Raw genomic sequence first — 19,871 nt, 5'->3', positions numbered from 1 at the left:
ATAAAAAACAGTTCACAAAGAAACATGGATCACGTTACGTTGTAACCTCGTGCCTCAGCATTAAAGTTCATATTTGTAAGACCGCAGACACATTAATTAATTATAACATGCACAACTGCTTATTTGTGACCCTAGAGTGCAGCCCACTGTGAATAAAGCCCACTTGTAGATCTGTTTAGCAAACGGAAGATCACTCAGTCATACCACATTCATTGAGTCCCACAGGAATCTGAAGGCCTTTCTAGTAAACAGTTTTCTGGTATGATATGCGTGCACAAATCCTCAAGGTAGACACACACACACGTTTTCAAAAAAAAACTAAAGTGTGCTCTTTGCCTGTTACAAAAGATTGATAATAATAAGGAATTTTTCTTGAGCAGCAAACAGCATATTAGAATGATTTCTGAAGGATCATGTGATAAGGCTGGCATAAATGATGCTGAAAATTCAGCTTTGATCACATAAAATTACATTTTAAAATATATTTAAATAGAAAACACTTATCTTAAATTGTCAAAATATTTATTTTACTGTATAATACTGATTTTACTGTATTTTTGATCAAATAAATAAGATATAAAATAAGTATAAATAAGATACTTTCAAAAACATGACTAATTTTAATGATTCCAAACTTTTGACCATCAGTGTATATTATCATAAACATAAGAACATGGTAAACATAATCTTTTTTTTTTTTTTTCAAAGATATTAAACACATTCTAATGACTTGTTCTTTGTTTTTAATAAAGTGGCACCCTGCTAAGGATTTTTTTTTGTGTTTGTGTGAACATGAACACTTGGCTGCGACTCCAGTTAGTTCCAATCTGCTCCAAATGGTTTGATACATTTTTAGAAATCACACAGAAAATAATTAACTAGTTATAATGTCAAACTAAAAAACTTTCTCCCAGTATTCAACAATTATGGTGTTAAACTTTAACAGCTCTAATATTTATAGAAAAAGATTGAAATTGTATTCATTAGATGGTAATTGACCGAACTAAGCCAGCATGGACAGGTTGCGTGACATGTGCTTGTTCTTCCGTATTAACCTAAGTAGTGTAAAACAAGCGCTTGTGCTAGTTTTTGTCCACACAATATGATTTGTAGCATGAAAGCATTAATAAAAATGAAGAAACCTATAGAAACTGCTATAGAAACTTTTGGTGGATTGCGTGACAATTCTGATTATTTTGTGGTGGAAAGTGTGGCATTGTGTAAATATAGTACATGGTGTCATCATGAAGCATATCAAAAAGACATGAAAGTACTAGAATCCCTTTTTCTGGGTGGTTAATGCTTTTATTGTCCCTTTTTAAGTGAACGTAGGCTGAGAATGCAGGTAATACATACTGTTTTTGGTGTGTAATCTTCAATGATAGGGGTGGTCCCCTGTGCCAACAATGAGCACTGTAGTACCTGAGTTACATCCTGTTCTAATGTTTCTCACGTAGTTGACATTTGGAAGCCAGCTATCCCACTGACACCTTTAGATGTGGGATGGCCTTTGTGTGCCTGTCTCTCCACTATTCTCTGCACGTGTCACTCCAGAGTCAACAACAGCAAAGTTAAAAGGCTGTCCATTCACTACCATTAAATCTGACAGTGACAGTTTGAAGAGCAGCTTACATTTGTACTTTATAAATCATGACATTTGCTGCTGCAGCAAATATATTTAGAGCAGTGAGAAGTGGTAGAGATTAGACAGATAAAGCTTATTTAAAGGCAATTTAGAAATGCCTTTTGCAGGAGAAAATAGCCGAATGATGGAACGCTTACAAAATATAACACCTGAAAAATGTACATTGGATATCTGGTTATTTTACAGGTCGATTTTTAGGATGGTTTGTGATGTTCACATTTTAAATGTGGACGTATAAATCTGTAGTATTCTAATTACTTAAGACTGATGCTTGCTTGACAGCATTATGTACAACAGTACCCTGATAATATCATACCCAGAGTATGTATTTAACCTGAGTGATTATGAATTAGGAATTTCTCTGAGGCTCTCCAGTGTCAGTCCAACATACTGAACAGAATTTATGTAGATCCTAGATCTGTGGGTAAATATTTTAAAAGAATAGATGTCTAATCTGTTATGCATGTTGTAAATACATTGGCATTGTCCACCATAGAATAATCAACCAAAGAGTTGAAAACGAGATTGTGAGGGTAAATTTAGAAAGAAAAAAAAAAGTGCAATAATTCGAAAGAGAACTCACTTTGGTCCAGTTTTCAGAATGCACACAGTAAATTGAGCAAATGAGCTCTGCTCGCCCCGCCCCTCTCTTTTCTCTTCGAAGAGACGAGTCTGTTTTCTTCAGCTGCATTTAGCTGCTGAACTTGCTAACTAGCACATTATTAGGAAAGGCGATCACAAAGAATCATAAAAAAACCTTATACCCCTTATACCGGATCATGAATGATTTGCGCAAAGATAGACGGATATATGTAGATCGGGACGTGCATTCCCTTACCTTCACAAACGTAATCTACTGCATCTTCAGCGGCTCAGATGTCGGGAGTAAATGACGACCACTACGTTCATTATTACATCCAGCAACACAACAGCTCAATCGCTCAATCGGAGATATTCTTGTCTAATTTACATCCCTGCTCCGGCATTGAAACAAAGAGGGCAGACTGTTGCAGCCGATTTGCTGATTGCGAAAGCTGATTTTTTTAAGCATCATTACTCCAGTTACATGATCCTTCAGAAATCATTCTAATATTCTGATTTGCTGCTTAAAAAAATATTATTTTTATTTGAGCAGCTGAGTAGAATTTTTTTTTTTTTCAGGATTTTTTGTAGTGTATAATGTTACAAAAGCTTTCAGATATTTATTTCAGATAAATGCTGATCTTTGGATCTTTCTATTCATCTATGCAAGAAACCTGGGAAAAAAACTGTTTTAAATATTGCTAATAATAATAATAATAAAAATGTTTCTTGAACAGCAGATCAGCATTAAAATGATTTCTGAAGGATCGTGTGACACTGAAGAAAGGAGTAATGATGCGGAATATTTATAAAGTACATTTTAAAATATATTCAAATAGAAAACAGTTATTTTAAATAGTAAAAATATTTCACAATACAACTGCTTTTGTTGTATTTTGGATTAAATAAATGCAGGCTTGGTAAGCAGAAGAGAATTCTTTAAAAGATATTACAAACCTTACTGTTCAAAAACTTTTCACTGGTAGTGTATGTTAATACAGTTACGTCTTAAAGGAGTCCACTTCCAGAACAAAAATTGACAGATAATGTACTCACCCCTTTTCATCCAAGATTTTCATGTCTTTCTTTCTTCGGCCATAAAGAAATTATGTTTTTTGAGTTAAACATTTCAATTGATGTGGTGCCCCGATTTTGAACTTGCAAAATGCAGTTTAAATGCGGCTTCAAACGATCCCAGATGCGGTTGTAAACGATCCCAGCCGAGGAAGAAGGGTCTTATCTAGCGGAACGATCGGTTATTTTCATAAAAATAATACCATTTATATACTTTTTTTTAATCTCAAACTCTCGTCTTGTCTTGCTCTGCCTGAACAGTTTTTTTCCGGTTCATGACAGTTAGGTTATGTCAAAATTCCCATCTCATGTTCTCCCTCAACTGTTTTACCTTTTTTGTTGAGGGTGTTTGATCTTCTTTGCATGCTCACTTTGCATAGACTGGGTCGGTACTTCTGCAGTGATGTAGGATGATTTTGAAATGATTTTTGAAGTTGAGGGAGAAAATGCGATTGGATTTTTTCAACATACCCTAACTGTCTTGAGGCAGGATACACAGAGAGCAAAACGAGACGAGCATTTGAGATTAAAAAGCTTTTAAATTGTTTTTTTTTTTTTTTTTAAATGAAAATAACTGATCGTTTTGCTAGATAAGACCCTTCTTCCTTGGGGATCGTTTGAAGCCGCATTGAAAACTGCATTTTGGAAAATCGGGGCCATTATCAGTCCATTATATGGAGAAAAATCCTGAAATGTTTAACTCAAAAAACATAATTTCTTTATGGCTGAAGAAAAAAAAGACATGAACTTGTCTGTAACTATCTGTAAATTTTTGTTCTGGAAGTGGACTTCTACTTTAACTGCATACAAGCAGTCAGGAGAATATTGGATGTGTATAAGTATATTGCATTCATGCATTTGGTTAAGTTTGTGTCTGTGTTGCATGTTCAAACCTTGAAATCATTCATATTAACAGATAATTAGATGTTTTATCCAGGAATATATAATGAGTTTGGAAATGCTTAATAAATGCTTTACACTGCAACTAACTAAACCCATTACATTTTAGTCGACTAAATCTACTGTTGATGTAGTCAATTAAAATCTTATGACATGCTGTCAAAACTCAACACTGTAATCAATCATGTACAGCAATACACCTTGGAAAAAAATGATGTTAATAAATATAAACATAAATATGTAACTCTTTTAATGGCAGTTAAGCATTGTAATCACTGTCATTACAAAAATTAAAAGCATTCTGTCCTGCCACAATGATATATGTAATACGGTTTTGCATAAAAATTGAAAGTGTGATTTAAATAATTGATGTGTATAGCTTTACCTGACAAATATGCTTTATTTAATCAAATTACAGTAATAAGATTTGTTCACTTGACAGTGAGGGCAAAGAAACTTCATGCCACTAGCAAAAGCCTTAATGAGTGCAAAAATAGGCTTTATTTTCTTTAAGCAAAACACATTTAGTGTGTAGTATGACCTTGACATTTCTTGAGTTTTTGTGAGACATAGATTGCAATTTCAAGTTAAATAGAGGTTGCTGGTCTATATGCATGTGTGATTATCCAGGGCTGCATATATGGCTGTGTTTATTGGTCCATTCTGTGGTCTATAGGATGGCAATGAGAGTATAATATAAACTCCTAACAACACTGAAGATGATTAAAATTGATGATTGACAAAGAGCAAGGCACATCAAGTCAGAAAAAAAGCCCATTCATGAACAAACATCACTTTCTGTGACGGTAGAAAAAAAAAAATACAGTGAGCAAAATAACTATATAACTGCATTTAATAAAATGACTGTGCTGGGGCATTTAAAACGGTACACCACACAAGCACTAAAAAGACAAACAAACTTGGAAAGATTCTGTAATAGTCTCTGGAGTGTACAGGAATATGTATCTACTGGAATGAAATCGCTTTGTACTTTCAGCATGGAAGTGCACATTTGTCGCCTATTTTCCTCTTTTTTTTTTTTTTAAAGCACATTTACAGCTTTTGTTTAGCATCTCTGCAGGAGTGCTATCTGTACAAAAGATCTGCTGAAAAGATTTTACAGTCATATCACTGAAACTGTCATATCCATACCGTTTTATTGTTATTTGGCTGTTAAAATCATTTTGGGAACAGAGTGATTTTAGATTATGTGGAGTACAATGGTTTTTACCGCAAGCCAGTTGAATGAAGGAGGCAGCAGTATTAAGGTTCATTTACACCAGGCACACATTTTTCACCATGACATTTAAAAATGGAACAATGCTTCCTTATGAGCCCCATTCATATTTTGCACTGTAATTAAACTGCTTTTCTACTTTCACAGTGTACTGTAGTTACTTCTTAAAAATCAATAATAATAATAATTTTAAAGGAGTTAGTTCACTCAAAAATAAAAATTAGCTGTAAATGTACTCATTCTCAGGCCATCTAAGTTGTAGATGAGTTTGTTTCTTCATGGGGACAGAGAAATTTAGCATTCCATCACTTGCTCACCAGTGGATCCTCTGCAGTGTATGGGTGCCGTCAGAATGAGAGTCCAAACAGCTGATGAAACATCACAATAATCCACAAGTAAACCACAATACTCCAGTCCATCAAACTTGAAGACTTGAATTTAGCTCAGAAGCATTTTAAAGTAAAAAAAATAAAATAAATAATAATAATAATAATAATAATAATAATAATAATAATAATAATGTTGATTTGATTTGTTTCTTTCAAACAAGCTTTTCACTTCACAAGACGTTAATAGATGGACTGCAGAGGATTCATTGGTGAGCAAGTGATGCTAAATGTCTCCAAATCTGTTCCCATGAAGAAACAAACTCATTTACATCCTGGACGGCCTGAGGTTGAAGACATTTTCAACCATTTTTTTTTTTTTTTTTTTTTTGGATGAATTGTTAATAAAAATACAACTAACCAGTATAATCTTTTAGTCCTGTCTTCTGTCTTCCTGTACAGTATTTATAGGATGTATTTTACTTTTTAGACATTTGCAGATCTGTGTTATCCTTTAAAAACTGCTTTTAGAGAGGTAATGGCTCTTGTAATTGAAGAAGTCCAGCATGGTAATTCGATTGGACCGCATTTGCCCAGTACTGTTCTCATTAATTTAATTAACGTTGTCAGTGTCATTGTTTCACCATAAAGCATATAACTGTAGCTCATCATTTCAATATCTGCCATACTGCAGTTCCCCTGAGAGATTAGTGCTCAACACCATATGTATTATTCGTTATGTAAAATTGATTAATGCATGAGACTAGACTGTGGCTTTTGTGGTGATTTTTTACTCATTAAGTTTCATGAAGTCTTGAGCACGTCCTGCCTGCTATCTTTAAAAGCTTTGTCTCTACTTGTGTGGAGCTTAGCTTTAGGTCTATTAAAGGGAAAGTTCACCCAAAAATGAAAATTCTGTTATTAATGACTCACCCTCATGTTGTTCCAAACCTGTTAGACCTTCGTTCATCTTCAGAACACAAATTAAGATAGTTTTGATGAAATCCAAGAGCTTTCTTACCTTGCTTAGACAGAAATGTACTGTAATTACCATGTTGTATGTGACCATCTTTAAAATGGTCCATGTGACATCAGTGGTCCAACTGTAATTTTATGAAGCTATGAGAGTACTTTTTTAGGCGCAAATAAAACAAAAACAACAACTTTATTCAACATTTTTTCTGTTGCACTACAGCATAACAAACTGTATTACTCATGATTAGTGAATGCATACTGAACTTTTATGAGTCACCAGCGTACACTGGATGCACTCAGGTCTACTTTCAGTTTTAGACGACCCACTTGGAGTACAATGGGCACTGATTTGTCAAAAAATTGTGAGGTTTAGGGCATAAAATCTTGAAAATTGTTAAAGTTTTATTTAAAGCACTTTGTATCAATTTAAGTTTGAGGCAATTTGTATCAACAAGGGACAACAACTGTAATTCAAAATTTAAAAACGTTAACATCTTGCTTCAAAGTGATTTATTGTGATTTTGTCATCCTGTTGCAGTACTGTATCTGTTTTGGTTGCTGTTTTGTGTAAAAGTCTCACAAATTTGCACAAATCCTGTGTTTCTAATCTCTTATTTTTCTGTCTCCCCCTCTCACTCTCTCTGTCTCTCAGCTGTTTGAGTTTCTAGGTCCTCAAGGGTTTGAGATGATCTCTAAACTCCTTCAGAGTAGGTCAGATATTGTGGACTCACTGGTTGCCATCCCGTTGGATAGCAGACCTCACTTCACATCAGGTGAGCTCAGTAGTCACTTCTCAGAACTTCACAGCATAAACATGGCAAATATTTGTCATTAGAGCTGTTAGACACATTATTACTAGTTTTCTATTATTTAGAATCAGAGAAAAGTCATAACTCAAGTGAAAATGCAGGAACACAGCACATCAGTCAGCGTCAGGAATGCGAAACACCCACATTTATATTAGAGAGAAAGTGATTTCAGTATATACACAACCAGTCAAGTTTTTGAACAGTAAGATTTTTTTTTTTTTTTTTAAGCCTGCATTTATTTGATCCAAAATACTGAAAAGTCAGTAACATTGTCAAATATTTTTACTATTTAAAATAAATACTTTGTATTTGAATATATTTTAAAATGTAATTTATTCCTGTGATCAAAGCTATATTTTCATCCTGATCCTTCAGAAGTCATTCTAATATGCTGATTTGATTTTTATTATTATTATTGTTGTTGTTGTTATAATCAATATTTAAAATAGTTGAGTACATTTTTTCAGGATTATTTGATGAATAGTAAGATCCAAAGGTCAACATTTATCTGAAATAATAAAAAAAGCTTTTGTAATATTATACACTATACCGTTCAAAAGCTTGTTTTTTTTATTATACTTTAATTTAGCAAGGATGCTTTAAATTTATCAAAAGTGATGATAAAGAGATTTATAATGTAACAAAAGATTTCTATTTTAGATAAATGCTAATCTTCTGAACTTTCTATTCATCAAAGTAACCTTAAAAAAAAAAAAAAAAAAAAAAAAATATATATATATATATATATATATATATATATATATGCTCAGCTGTTTTCAACATTATAATATAATGTTGAAGAATAGTAATATCAGAATATTACAATGATTTCTGAAGGATCATGTGACTGGAGTAATGATGATAAAAAATTAGCTTTGAAATCACAGGAATAAATTACATTTTAAAATATATTCAAATAGAAAGCAGTTAATTTAAATAATAATTTTTAATAGTAGTAGTATACTAGTAATCTCAAAGACCTGTGTGATCTTTCACTTTGAGCACTTTTGCACGGAAAAGAAGTTCAAAATGTAAAAACAAAGAAAGACTGTCTGAAAGAGTGAGTGAAAGGGAGAAATGGGGCCACTGACCCTTTAACCTCCATAAAGTTTTACAGCCACCACCTCTCAAAACACTATAAGTCTTTAAACATTCTCTATTAACCTTCATGTCCTGATGATTAGCTGTTTGTCTGAACTCTAGATGCTGAGTATCAGGATTTACAGTCTCTGAACGCTGCTCACATCAGAGATGGAAACACAACTCAGTGCTCACATTAAGGCGATTCAAATCTCACATGACCAGACCAGACCAGACCATCAGTGTTTCCCCTGCCATTATATTGGGGGGGTGCCCCCACCTCCCAAATGGCACCCCCGGCCCCCCTTGAAAGTCAAGTTAATTTTATTTTCTATATAGCGCTAAATCACAACAAAAGTCATATGAGGTTACCTTTCCTAAAGAACAGGTCTATGCCTTGTTCTTTTATTAAACAAACTAAATGGTCTTATGTTATTTATCTTATTTACACGACGGCATGTCATTTCTGTCTCTACATGGACGCGCGTCTACAATTTCTGTTCTGCGACAACGCAGACGGTTTAGATATGGATCCTGCATGTTCCGCTTGGCTCTGTATGTATGAATGGCGGAAACACAGGTTTGTTTACTACACAAATACTAAAGCACACGTGAGGCTCGCAGTGATTTTCGGCCTCTGCGTCTCATTATATGATGACGTGAACACATGAACTTCATCTCCAGAGCTGCTGTGGGAGTCACTTCATGTGAATTTTACTGTTTCATTTGAGAAAACTAGCATCATATCATACTGCATACACAGAGAAACTCCACAGCAACCTGTCAAAATTAAAAGTACGGTTTAACGTGTAACAGAAGTATTACTCTTGTATTACTTTTGTACAGTATAATGTACGTCTTTATATATTTCTATTTCTGGCCAATTTAAATAAAACAATTAAATGATAAAAATAAATATTACAACCAGATTAACCACTTGATTGTAGAAAAAAGTCTTTTATTATTATTATTAAAACTTTTTTTAACAGAATATTCACACAAATTTTCTTCCATGAATTAGTTTTAACAGTAAACCTCTGTTTGTTTGCCAAAAAATAAAAGGGTGTAATTTTCATTTGATTAAAAATAAATAAATTATTAATGTCTTCATTTGATTATCAAAAAAAATAAATAAAATAAAATAAAAATAAAATAACAAAAAAATTCCCCCCTAAACTGTGAACCTATGGGAAAAACTGAAAATACATTTTTAACACATTCTCTGTCACCTCTTTTTTCTGTGAGAATGTGTGGTCATTTGCGTCTTTGCTGTTCAGCAGCACTTGAGCATGGTGACAACTTCAGTGTCCTGAGGTTTTAAGATGTTGATTGGACAAATAGTGCACACAACACGCATGCAGCCTTTTTTTTAAAGCAGTTTGTCTGTAGTGATTTCATCAAGTGAATACTGCTAGAAATTTGTATTATTATATTTGAATTGTGTTTAATGATAATAACAGGTCTCTATCCAGTTAGCAGTGTGTCTCATGATGAGGATGTGGTTTAGTGTAAGGAAAACAAATCCTAGTTACCTGTATTTACTGATTTACTACAGGACAAACAAAGGGAAATTTCCTGTTCAGTAGCAATTTATAGAAAGGAAGGAAAGAAAGAAAGAAAGAAAGACACTTTCACATTTATTCAGTGTTTGTTTTGTTCCTAAGCAAAACCTCATATGTTGTATACATGTCTTTATAAACAAAGACATTTCTAAAAATAGTTCATTTCTAACAGGGGTGGCGAATGTCGGTCCTGGAGAGCCGCAGCCCTGCATAGTTTTGCTTCAACCCTAATCAGACGCACATGAACAAGCTAATCAAGATCTGAAGTGTTACTAGAAAGCAACAGGCAGGTGTTGGAGCTGAATTAGCATTGGAGCTGAACTCTGCAGGGCTGTGGCTCTCCTGGACAGGAGTTCGCCACCCCTGATGTACACAATACAGTATATAGAAAACTATTACCAGAAGTGATTTGACACTTAAAGTTGTTATGAAATGGAAATGGCTGTATCTGAATCACCCCCCCATTCACTATTCCCTACATTAGTCCACTTGAAGGAGTACGTGCACTGGAAGGACTGCTGCTTTTGCAGTTTTTGTTTGCTGTTTAATAATCATTTTAAACTGGCAAACTGGCAGCTCCAGTGGTAAGATTAAAGGATTGATCTTGAACTCTCATGGAAATTATGTATAAACTCTAGTTAAACAATTTAATAATTAATTCACAATGAATTTATACCTGTGTTGTATTACGCTTGTACGCCGTGGACGAGCGTGTTGTAAAATGAATGTACGGATGATTCAGTTGCGGGCACCATCTTCTGGCGAGACGCAGGAATTCATTTGGCGCATGACTCTCACTGTGCATAATGGGTTTTCCCTAGTCGTTGAGTGTACATCGGTTGTACACTCGTTTTTGCGGTACATTGTGGGATTGAATGAGTGCACTTGAGAATGTCCACTATGGTTTCGGACACCACTAAAAATGGCTGTTCTCTCAAATAGTACCCCGTTTGAGGGTATATGGGGCGATTTTGGATACAGTTCCTGTCTTTTTTGCTAACTGTTCTAAATGTTTTTTGGTCTTATTGTGAAGAATTAATTTGTGTTTTATTTTTGCAAGCTTATTTACAAAAATAATTCACATTTAGGGGTGCTTTCACACCTGTAGATCGATTGCTTTGTTCCAAAATGGGGATTAAAATGATTACAGTGTTGCTTTTTATTCTTGGTGCGGTTCGCTTTCCTACGGCAAAGTTTCTAAACGGACCAAATGTGTTAATACAAGTCATGCGCGAGCAAACTGTCCTCTCATTGGTCAAAGTTCCGCAGTTTATTTTCGCTGAGCTATCATCCGTCAGGATGGAACAACAACAGCTTTTCGGGCTTATTGCATTTTTTTGCAGCTGTCGTTATCTTAATTTATAATTTTGAGCAGGAGTCCAGGATTCGTTGAGGAAATTGTTTTAAAATGCACATACTACAATGAGAACAATAAGATGGCATTATAAAATGAAAAGGCGTGTTTGCTTTTGAATGGCAAAGACGTGCCTACACACAGACATTCATAGGTTCATTTTAAGAGGTATTAGCAATACGACAAAGCTACTGCTTTTCACAGAACTGTAATTACCCATTATACATTGTGATATAGCCTGGGTCGTTGGTCCGTTGGATCGTATTGCAGAGACCACCTTGTTCAGGCGATCTCGGACCGATTGGTTTGGCGCGGATCCGAGCGTGATTGCCGTGTTCACATATGCCCAAATGAACCGAGCTAAGTGGGGAAACGTGCCAGATTCCGAAACAAAGTACTAGGTGTGAAAGCACCCTTAAATTGTGATACATGAATCTCCTACACTCTAAAAAAGGCTTGGTTAAAAACAACCCAAATTGGGTTATTTGGCAACCCAGCGCTGAGTAAATATTGGACTAAACGCATGCTGGGTTATTTTGACCCATCTGGTTGGGGTAAATGTTTTTACCAAACATGCTTGGTTGTTTATTTAGGTCAGCTATTGTTTAAAAATTCTTATATTGCTGGCTTAAAAATGGGCTGGAAATTAAAAATCACATACAGAATTACAGAGCAATAATCAAAAGATCAACATTTATTATAAAGCAGGAACACTCATGGACAAAAATATAAGACAAATTGATTTTATTTCCGTCAATACAGCCAATACATACCATTGAACTTGTTTTACAATCATTTTAGAAAAAAAAACAAAAAAAAAAACAGGGGTCATTGGATGCCCATTTCCAATCAAGTTAATATGATTCTTTAGGGTCTTAATGAAAAGTCTTTTTACCTTGTCAAAATGAGCTCTGCAAAAATCATCCCATTCTGAGGGATTGTTCCTTTAAATGCAAATGAGCTCTGCTCGCCCTGCCCCTCTCTGCTGTTTTGAGAGATTGTTTACTTTAGCCGCATTTAGCGTGTTTAGCCGCGAAACTCGCCAACTAGCACATTATTAGGAAAGGCGATCGCACAGATTCATAAAAAAACCCTTATACTCACTTCTGCTGTAAGTGAAGCTGGATCACGAATGATTTGCACGAACATAGACGCATTTGTGTAGATCGGGAGGCGCATTCCCTTCAAAAACAAACGTAATCCACTACATCTTCAGCGGCTCAGATGTCGGGAGTAAATGACGACCACTATGTTCATTATTACATCCAGCAACACAACACCTCAATCGCTCAATCAGAGATATTCTTGTCTAAATTACATCCCTGCTCCGGCATCGAAACAATGGAGGTCAGATTGTTACAGCTGATCTGAGGTAAGACACTCATGTCAGCCAACCATCGTGGGAGCGGTCTCTGTTGGTGTGATGCCCCACCGACAGTCATCTGAGAATGGCTTGATTTGAAAAAGGGGATATTATTTTTACAGATTAACTAAAAACCATTGCATGGATTTTTATCATTATAGGGTAGATTTGTACATACACTGCCAACACACATTAATGTTCAAAAAAATTAGATAAAAACCCACAAAGGGTGCGCCATTTTGCCCTTATATCGTAAATTTTAGAGACCTGTATTTTAATAGGCTGCATCACGCAGTCAGTCATTGTCCTGCAGGATGTTCAGCCTCTATCTGTCCAGTTATCAAAATATTTATTTTTAAATAAAGATTTTTTTCTCATGGATGATTGTCTGACTGGATAAACCATCAGCTCTTTGAAACCATATCAAGATATGAGCATATTAACTTTAAAAAAAAAATAAAAAAAATTTTTAACTAGTGTGTTTTTTCTGCTTTCAGTAAATGCCTGAAAATGACATTTTAACCCAACTTGAGAATATGAACTAATGAAATATGTAAGCATTCTAGTTATTCTAGTCTCTTATTCTGTCTTCACACATCTAAAAAAAGAGAGAATGATCATGGAAGCTTTGTTTTAAAAGTGTGAGCGGGGTGCTTTAAAACACGGCACGAGGTCTTTCACCACAAATATCACATAAACCCGTCTACAGCCAGCTACAATAATAAACCATCGCTTTCATAAGCACTGTGAAGTGTGACAAGCCCACGGACAATAAAATGTGTAGCAATAAAGTAAAAAATCAAAGCTAGTTCAATGTAAAGTGTCTTTAAGAGGGTTTGTCCTGTCTTTCCATACTCACTGTGAGAATAAGTGACTGTGAATATATGTGCAGCTCTATTGCAGGACTGTAATTTCTAAGCTATATGTCATTTTAGTTAGCACTCTCTTCCTGTGAGCACTTGGCCATTAATGAGGAACTGAGCTGCTATTGAAAGACTTAATCCATTAAACTTCCACTTTTTAGTGAAATGGCTCTTTTCTGTAAGTGTTCATAAAATTAGTACAATTACCAGAGGTCGCCTCCGCTAGTGTGCGGCACTGTAAAAAGCTCTGGAAGTGAGTGAAATATTCACGGCGATAAATAATATATATATATATATACCAAAAATGTGATCATATAAAATTTGTATTCGATTTAGAGATTCGACCCATTGAATATAACTTTAAAACACTATAAAACTGTATAACCATAAAACACTATAAAACATTATTTTTTAAATAATTTATTTTTTAGTAAATTAATGAATATATTGTTAAAATACAACAAAAACAACAAAATAGTGTTTATATTTTCATTTTCTTTAATTTCTTTTTTTACATTTTTTTTAAAATATAAATTTTAATTATTTCAAACTTAACATCAGCAAGCTTTTTATTTGGCAGCTTGCTGGCAAGTAAGTATATGTGTTGCTGTTTGCTTTATGACATTTAATAGGAAATAAGCACATTTTTTCATGAGATGACTGCTATATTATTTTTAAAAATAAAAATTGAAAAGGACAATACTACAAATTCAACTATAATGTATAAATACTTCACATTTTAAATAACATGTGACCCTGGACTACAAAACCAGTCATAAATGTAATACAATACAACTTAATATTACTTAATAACTTAATAATACAACTTTATGAAAGTTGGAATCTGAGGGTGCAAAAAAAAAAAAAATCTAAATATTGAGAAAATCGCCTTTAAAGTTGTCCAGATGAAGTTCTTAGCAATGCATATTACTAATCACAAGTTAAGTTTTGATATATTTACGTTAGGAAATGTACAAAATATCTTCATGGAACATGATCTTTACTTAATATCCTAATGATTTTTAGCATAAAAGAAAAATCGATAAATTTGACTCATACAGTGTATTGTTGGCTATTGCTACAAATATACCCGTGCTACTTAAGACTGGTTTTGGGGTCCAGGGTCACATATTTTTGTTGCCATTATAGTAAGGGGCCATTCAAAGCTGCAAGCAATAATAATAATAATAGTAATAATAATATAGTATTTGACTTTTTTTTTTTTTTTTTTTTTTTTTTTTTATCTGCATGGGCTAGTAAAAAGCAAGTAAAATAGTTATTCGTAACAGTAAGTAAATACTATAATACTTTCTCTAAAATATTTTCTCCCTCCAGGTAGTCTCATCTCATCATCAGTATAACTTTTCTTCTAGATATTTTGAAGCATTCATCAAATACGTGCTGAACATTTCATTTAAACAAGTCTTTGAGTATATCATAAATGTTTAATTTCAGTAACCTTGCAAACTTTGTTGAATTCAGCTGTGAGATTGTATGAAATGTGCATTTGTGGACTGCACCAAAACGTGTGTACTGTGTTTAATGGTTGGTCTGTGTGAATTGAATGCTAACAGGAGAGCTGTGTTGTTACGAGCGCTCTGCATGATTGACAAACTTTAAATCCTTCATTTTCAGGCAAAGCTGTGCTAAATCCAGTTTGCCACTATGTCGTATTCATGTCATATTAACTGTGTGCTTTATGTGAAATTTGCACTAGTTTGTCTCAGTCTGTACAAACTTATCAAATTACTGAGTTTATTCTTTTTTAATTGATATTTTCAGCAGTTTCTTTATTTGTCAAAAATACTATAAAAGAATTACATAATCAATAAGTTGCCAACTAAATTCATAACTTTTTTTTTTTGTTGTTGAAATTAGATTCATTCATTTTCAAATGATATAATTTAGTATGCATGTTATGCATGTGTTTTTGCAACCTTTAAATTAAATAGTGTAATAATAATAATCTGCTGTTAAAATTTTATGGGTAGTGTATTTAGGAGCACATTTGTTTGGATTAAAATTTCAGTATTTTTATATTTTAATTTATTGACGACTCTTGACAACCTGATAAGCTTTGTTGGGCAACTTCATGAAGGTCACAGGTGTCAGTAATGATAGAAGCATTAAAAATATGGCGTGTAACTCAAAAATCATCGACAACTGTGTACCAGCTCTCCATAACTTGAGCGAGTGAGTCGCATGAAAGGACGAGAGGAGGGGATATTCAGCGGCTGTGTCTGTAGGGGCTCAGGGGGTGCAGACGTGACCGTGTCCCCAATACAGCACTGAAGAAAAGCCCACAGCCGCCTTTGAGATGGAAATGTTAAGGAGGTAGCGAGGGTGTCCAAGGCAATATGAATTATTCAAAAGAACCTTTTGAGTCTTGACGGTCAATATCTGTGACTGAAAAGAGAGACAAGCCCAGAACCGCGGTTCTCAGAATAGGATTCTTAGATCTGAAAGTATGAGCTGGTTTGTCTGTAATAGGCATTTCTGTCAGAGCCGTGAGATGTGAACTAGGTTACAACCAGTTTGGCATAAGAATGTGTGCGAGTATCAGGCTTTGTGTTACACTGATAGCACAGCCGAGTTCACACACAATGCCATGAATGCATGTTTCATGCTCCTTCATGTATCCATGAAAACATGAGTGGCCCGTCATAGATTTTATATCAAGAAAAGCAGGAAAAATAACTTTCTGAGGAACTCTTTCCTGGTGTATCAGGTTCTAGGCCTTAGCTTTTGTTATTAATTTTCTATGAGTCAAATGAATAGCTCAAGAAGTTATACAATATGATACACATTTTTTTTTTTTAAATGTGATACACCAATTTTTTTTTTTTTCTTTTCAAGGGTTAGTACATCCAAAATTAACGTTCTGTCATTTACTAACCCTCATATTATTCTAAACCCATGAGATTTTTGTTCTTGCCTAAAAAACTCTTAAAATTACATTCTGTGACACACAAACAGTACTGTTTATAAAATTATAGTGGATTTGTGCATTCACCATGAGAAATACTGCTAGTGGAGTGATACAAACTATGAAACGCTTCCCGTGGCAATACATGGTGAATGTCTCTTGGGTGGAAAGACCTCTTGAGGACCATGTATTATATATATATATAGTATATTTATACAACATTTCTTACTGGTCCTTGAATCTGATAGGCTGAAAGGAGTGCAATATTCTAGTGATATCGGAACCTCAACAGTTTCAGTGAAAACAGTGAGAACAGTGAAATGGTATTTCTCACAGAAAAGTGTCATTTCGGACACCCAAATCCACTATAATTCCATAAATAATACGGAATTCATGTTAGGGAGTGTAGTTTTAAGATATTTTTAGGTGAGAATGTACTTGTTCAGAAAATTTGAAAATTTGCTTCAATGTTCTCTGGGATGTGAGCTCCAGGGCATCAGCAGCCATTCAGCGCTCATGAACCCGCCGAGAGCAGGCTTACCTCGGCTAGGTCTTCTGCAATTTACCGCTGGCTATTAGAAATATTTGCTTATCATTTCTGTGCAGGAGAGACTTGGTGTTTCCAAACAAAAGGAAATATATCAGTATTGTTTTCAGCCAATACGAGTTGAAAAATATCGGCATATCGGCAAAAATCCAATATCGTGCATCCGTACTGAATTGCCTAGCAACTTTTATGTTGGCTGTTGCTGTTGTCAATTAAATATCATTATTCAATACATTTTTATATAAATAATAGTAGTATTTAATTATAGTATTTAGTATTGGGAAAGAGTGTGTGTTTAGTGATGGTGATGCATTATTCTGCCATTAGATGGTGACAAGAGTTTTTAGGAAAGAGTCAGCAGTAAATACTTCTATATTGAAAGAGACTGAAGCAGGGTTGTAAACAATAACGTTATTTTTACTTTCAATGATGCCTTGTAAGACGCAGCCAACAAATTCACTGAGTGGCTCCATCATTGGAAATCACCCTTAACTAGGGCCCTATAAAATCTGTTTTATTTTTTTTCCCCAAATTCTGTTTTATTTTTTTCTAAATTCCATTTTATCCATTTTAATTTTACTGGATTGCGTTTTCTGGACTCCTTTTTAATTGTTAAATTAAAATTGTATTAATCAAAAAGCATGTCTAATTAATAAAAATCATGAAACTTAAACAATTTAACATCCGTTTATTACAGTTTACCAAATTCTGTGTTCTAGCATGTCTAATTATTTGAATGCATAAAAACTTGTTTCATTTATTCTTACAATAGCCTTGTGAATTTTTTCTCAGAAATTCTGTTTTGTGTATTTGCATTTTTCTAGTTATCAAATGAAGGTATAAAGCATAATTTAATTTATCTTTTAATTCATGAAAATTAAACATTGTATTTTTGGCAAATAAAGGGTATTTACTATTACAATTAAAACATATGATATATATATATGAAATATGTGATTATTTGTTAAAAATAAGGTTTTAATCATTTTAGTAGTAGTAGTAGTATGTATGTGCATTTTGTTGAACGATAGTAATGCATATCTGCCGTAATGTCTTCACGTTATAAACCGAACTTTTGACGGGTTGTTGTCAGTACCTTTAAATTTCTGTGTGTATTTGATATGATGGCAGTTTTACTCAAATTAAATGGTACAATGCTCATTAAAATTATTCTCAGAGCATTTCTGGAGATGTTGTTCATGTGTTTATGTCCTCATGTAGTGAGACGGCAGACGCTAATATCAGCGCAAGTGTCACACACGTTTTAGTACGAGTTGTAAACAAAACTGTGTATCTGTGCCGATCACAGAGACACAAGTAATTTATATTTAAACAGTCGTTTTGCAGCTTAATACGATTCCGTCCGCGTTTTCCGCATTGCGGAAATCATAAGACCCTACTTAACAGATGAAAGGATGACAAAAATATTGCTTTTCTTAGCAGATTTTCAAAGTAATGTTTTAATGTGGATATAAGATTGAGCTGAAGAATGAATGCTGTATCAAATGCACGTAATCACACTCACTCACTCAATCTCACATAATACAGTGAGATTTTAATGCATTAATACAATAAGCTTTCAGTTAATCAACTCAATGTTCCTTCATTACTAGTTCTAAAGTGATGTTTTTGAATTAGTAACGGAGGCTTGGGCTCAACTGTCAACTTTAGATTTGAATCAGTGGTGGAAGGAAGTATTTCTGCACAAAAGAGGGTTTTTAAAGACACTTCGTTGTTGTTTCTTATGTATTTACACACTTGTGGTGTCGAACTCTTGTATAAACAATATCATACGAGTAGCCATGCAATATGGCTGTATATCAGCTCGGGCTATGAGATATGGGCGAATCATAGCCGTGATGATATACAGCCATATTGCATGGCTACTCATATCATCATATAGTACAATATGATATTAAAAGAAATGTGGATACATGGAAGCCTGTATACATGGTAGGTAGACAACATCTGAACTACATCAAACCAGTGCTCCACGTTAATTATCTGTCTAACGCCTTTGAGGCTGGAAAGCTGGTAAACATTTTGTTAGCAACACAATGGAGATCTGCTATACATTCTGTCTATTTTTTGTTGCGTCATTGTGAGCTGGTTTGAGGGTTGCTGTAGGTCTGAGCTTACCTCAACAAAGAACATGGTTGTTTGGGCAGCCAAAGGCTTTGAGAATTTGAACTTGCTGGTTTTGAAGCAGTTCAGCCCAGCAGCAGCATATTAAGAAGATGAAAGCCAAATGTGGTAGTTTAATGTTATTACTGACGTGAGTGAGAGAAGATCACAGCTGAAGACCGTCTGCCTCTTGGTGATAATTTCTCATTCTTTTATTCTTTTTATTTAATGGAAGACCAAAACAGAATTACTAAGTGAATTAAGGTCTTTTATTTTTGATATCTATCTGACACAATTAAGACTAAAAAGAAACACATAAGCAACGTGAAGCTTCTAAAGAGTATTTTGTGTCACAGCTACAGCTTGAAGCGTTTCATGTTTAGAATAGCATACTATAACATATAAATTATTTATTTATTTTTTTTGTACAGTTGCATAGAACGGACATTATCTGTATGCACTGGAAACTTAGATGACCTACTATTGTTGACAAAATGAGCAGCA

General features: G+C 34.2%; 1 protein-coding gene across 1 annotated transcript in view; it reads left to right on the top strand.

Annotated features, from left to right (window-relative positions):
- The window catches only part of ascc3 (activating signal cointegrator 1 complex subunit 3), a 240,812-nt gene that overhangs the window by 20,455 nt on the left and 200,486 nt on the right, over positions 1-19,871 (top strand). The window contains exon 5 of the mRNA XM_051130609.1: positions 7,392-7,512. Within this exon, the coding sequence (XP_050986566.1) occupies positions 7,392-7,512 (121 nt within the window). The remainder of the gene's footprint in view (positions 1-7,391; positions 7,513-19,871) is intronic.

This window comes from Labeo rohita, chromosome 16, assembly GCF_022985175.1.
Source record: "Labeo rohita strain BAU-BD-2019 chromosome 16, IGBB_LRoh.1.0, whole genome shotgun sequence".
Lineage (NCBI taxonomy): Eukaryota > Metazoa > Chordata > Actinopteri > Cypriniformes > Cyprinidae > Labeo > Labeo rohita.
This window is presented reverse-complemented; position numbering and strand designations above follow the sequence as displayed.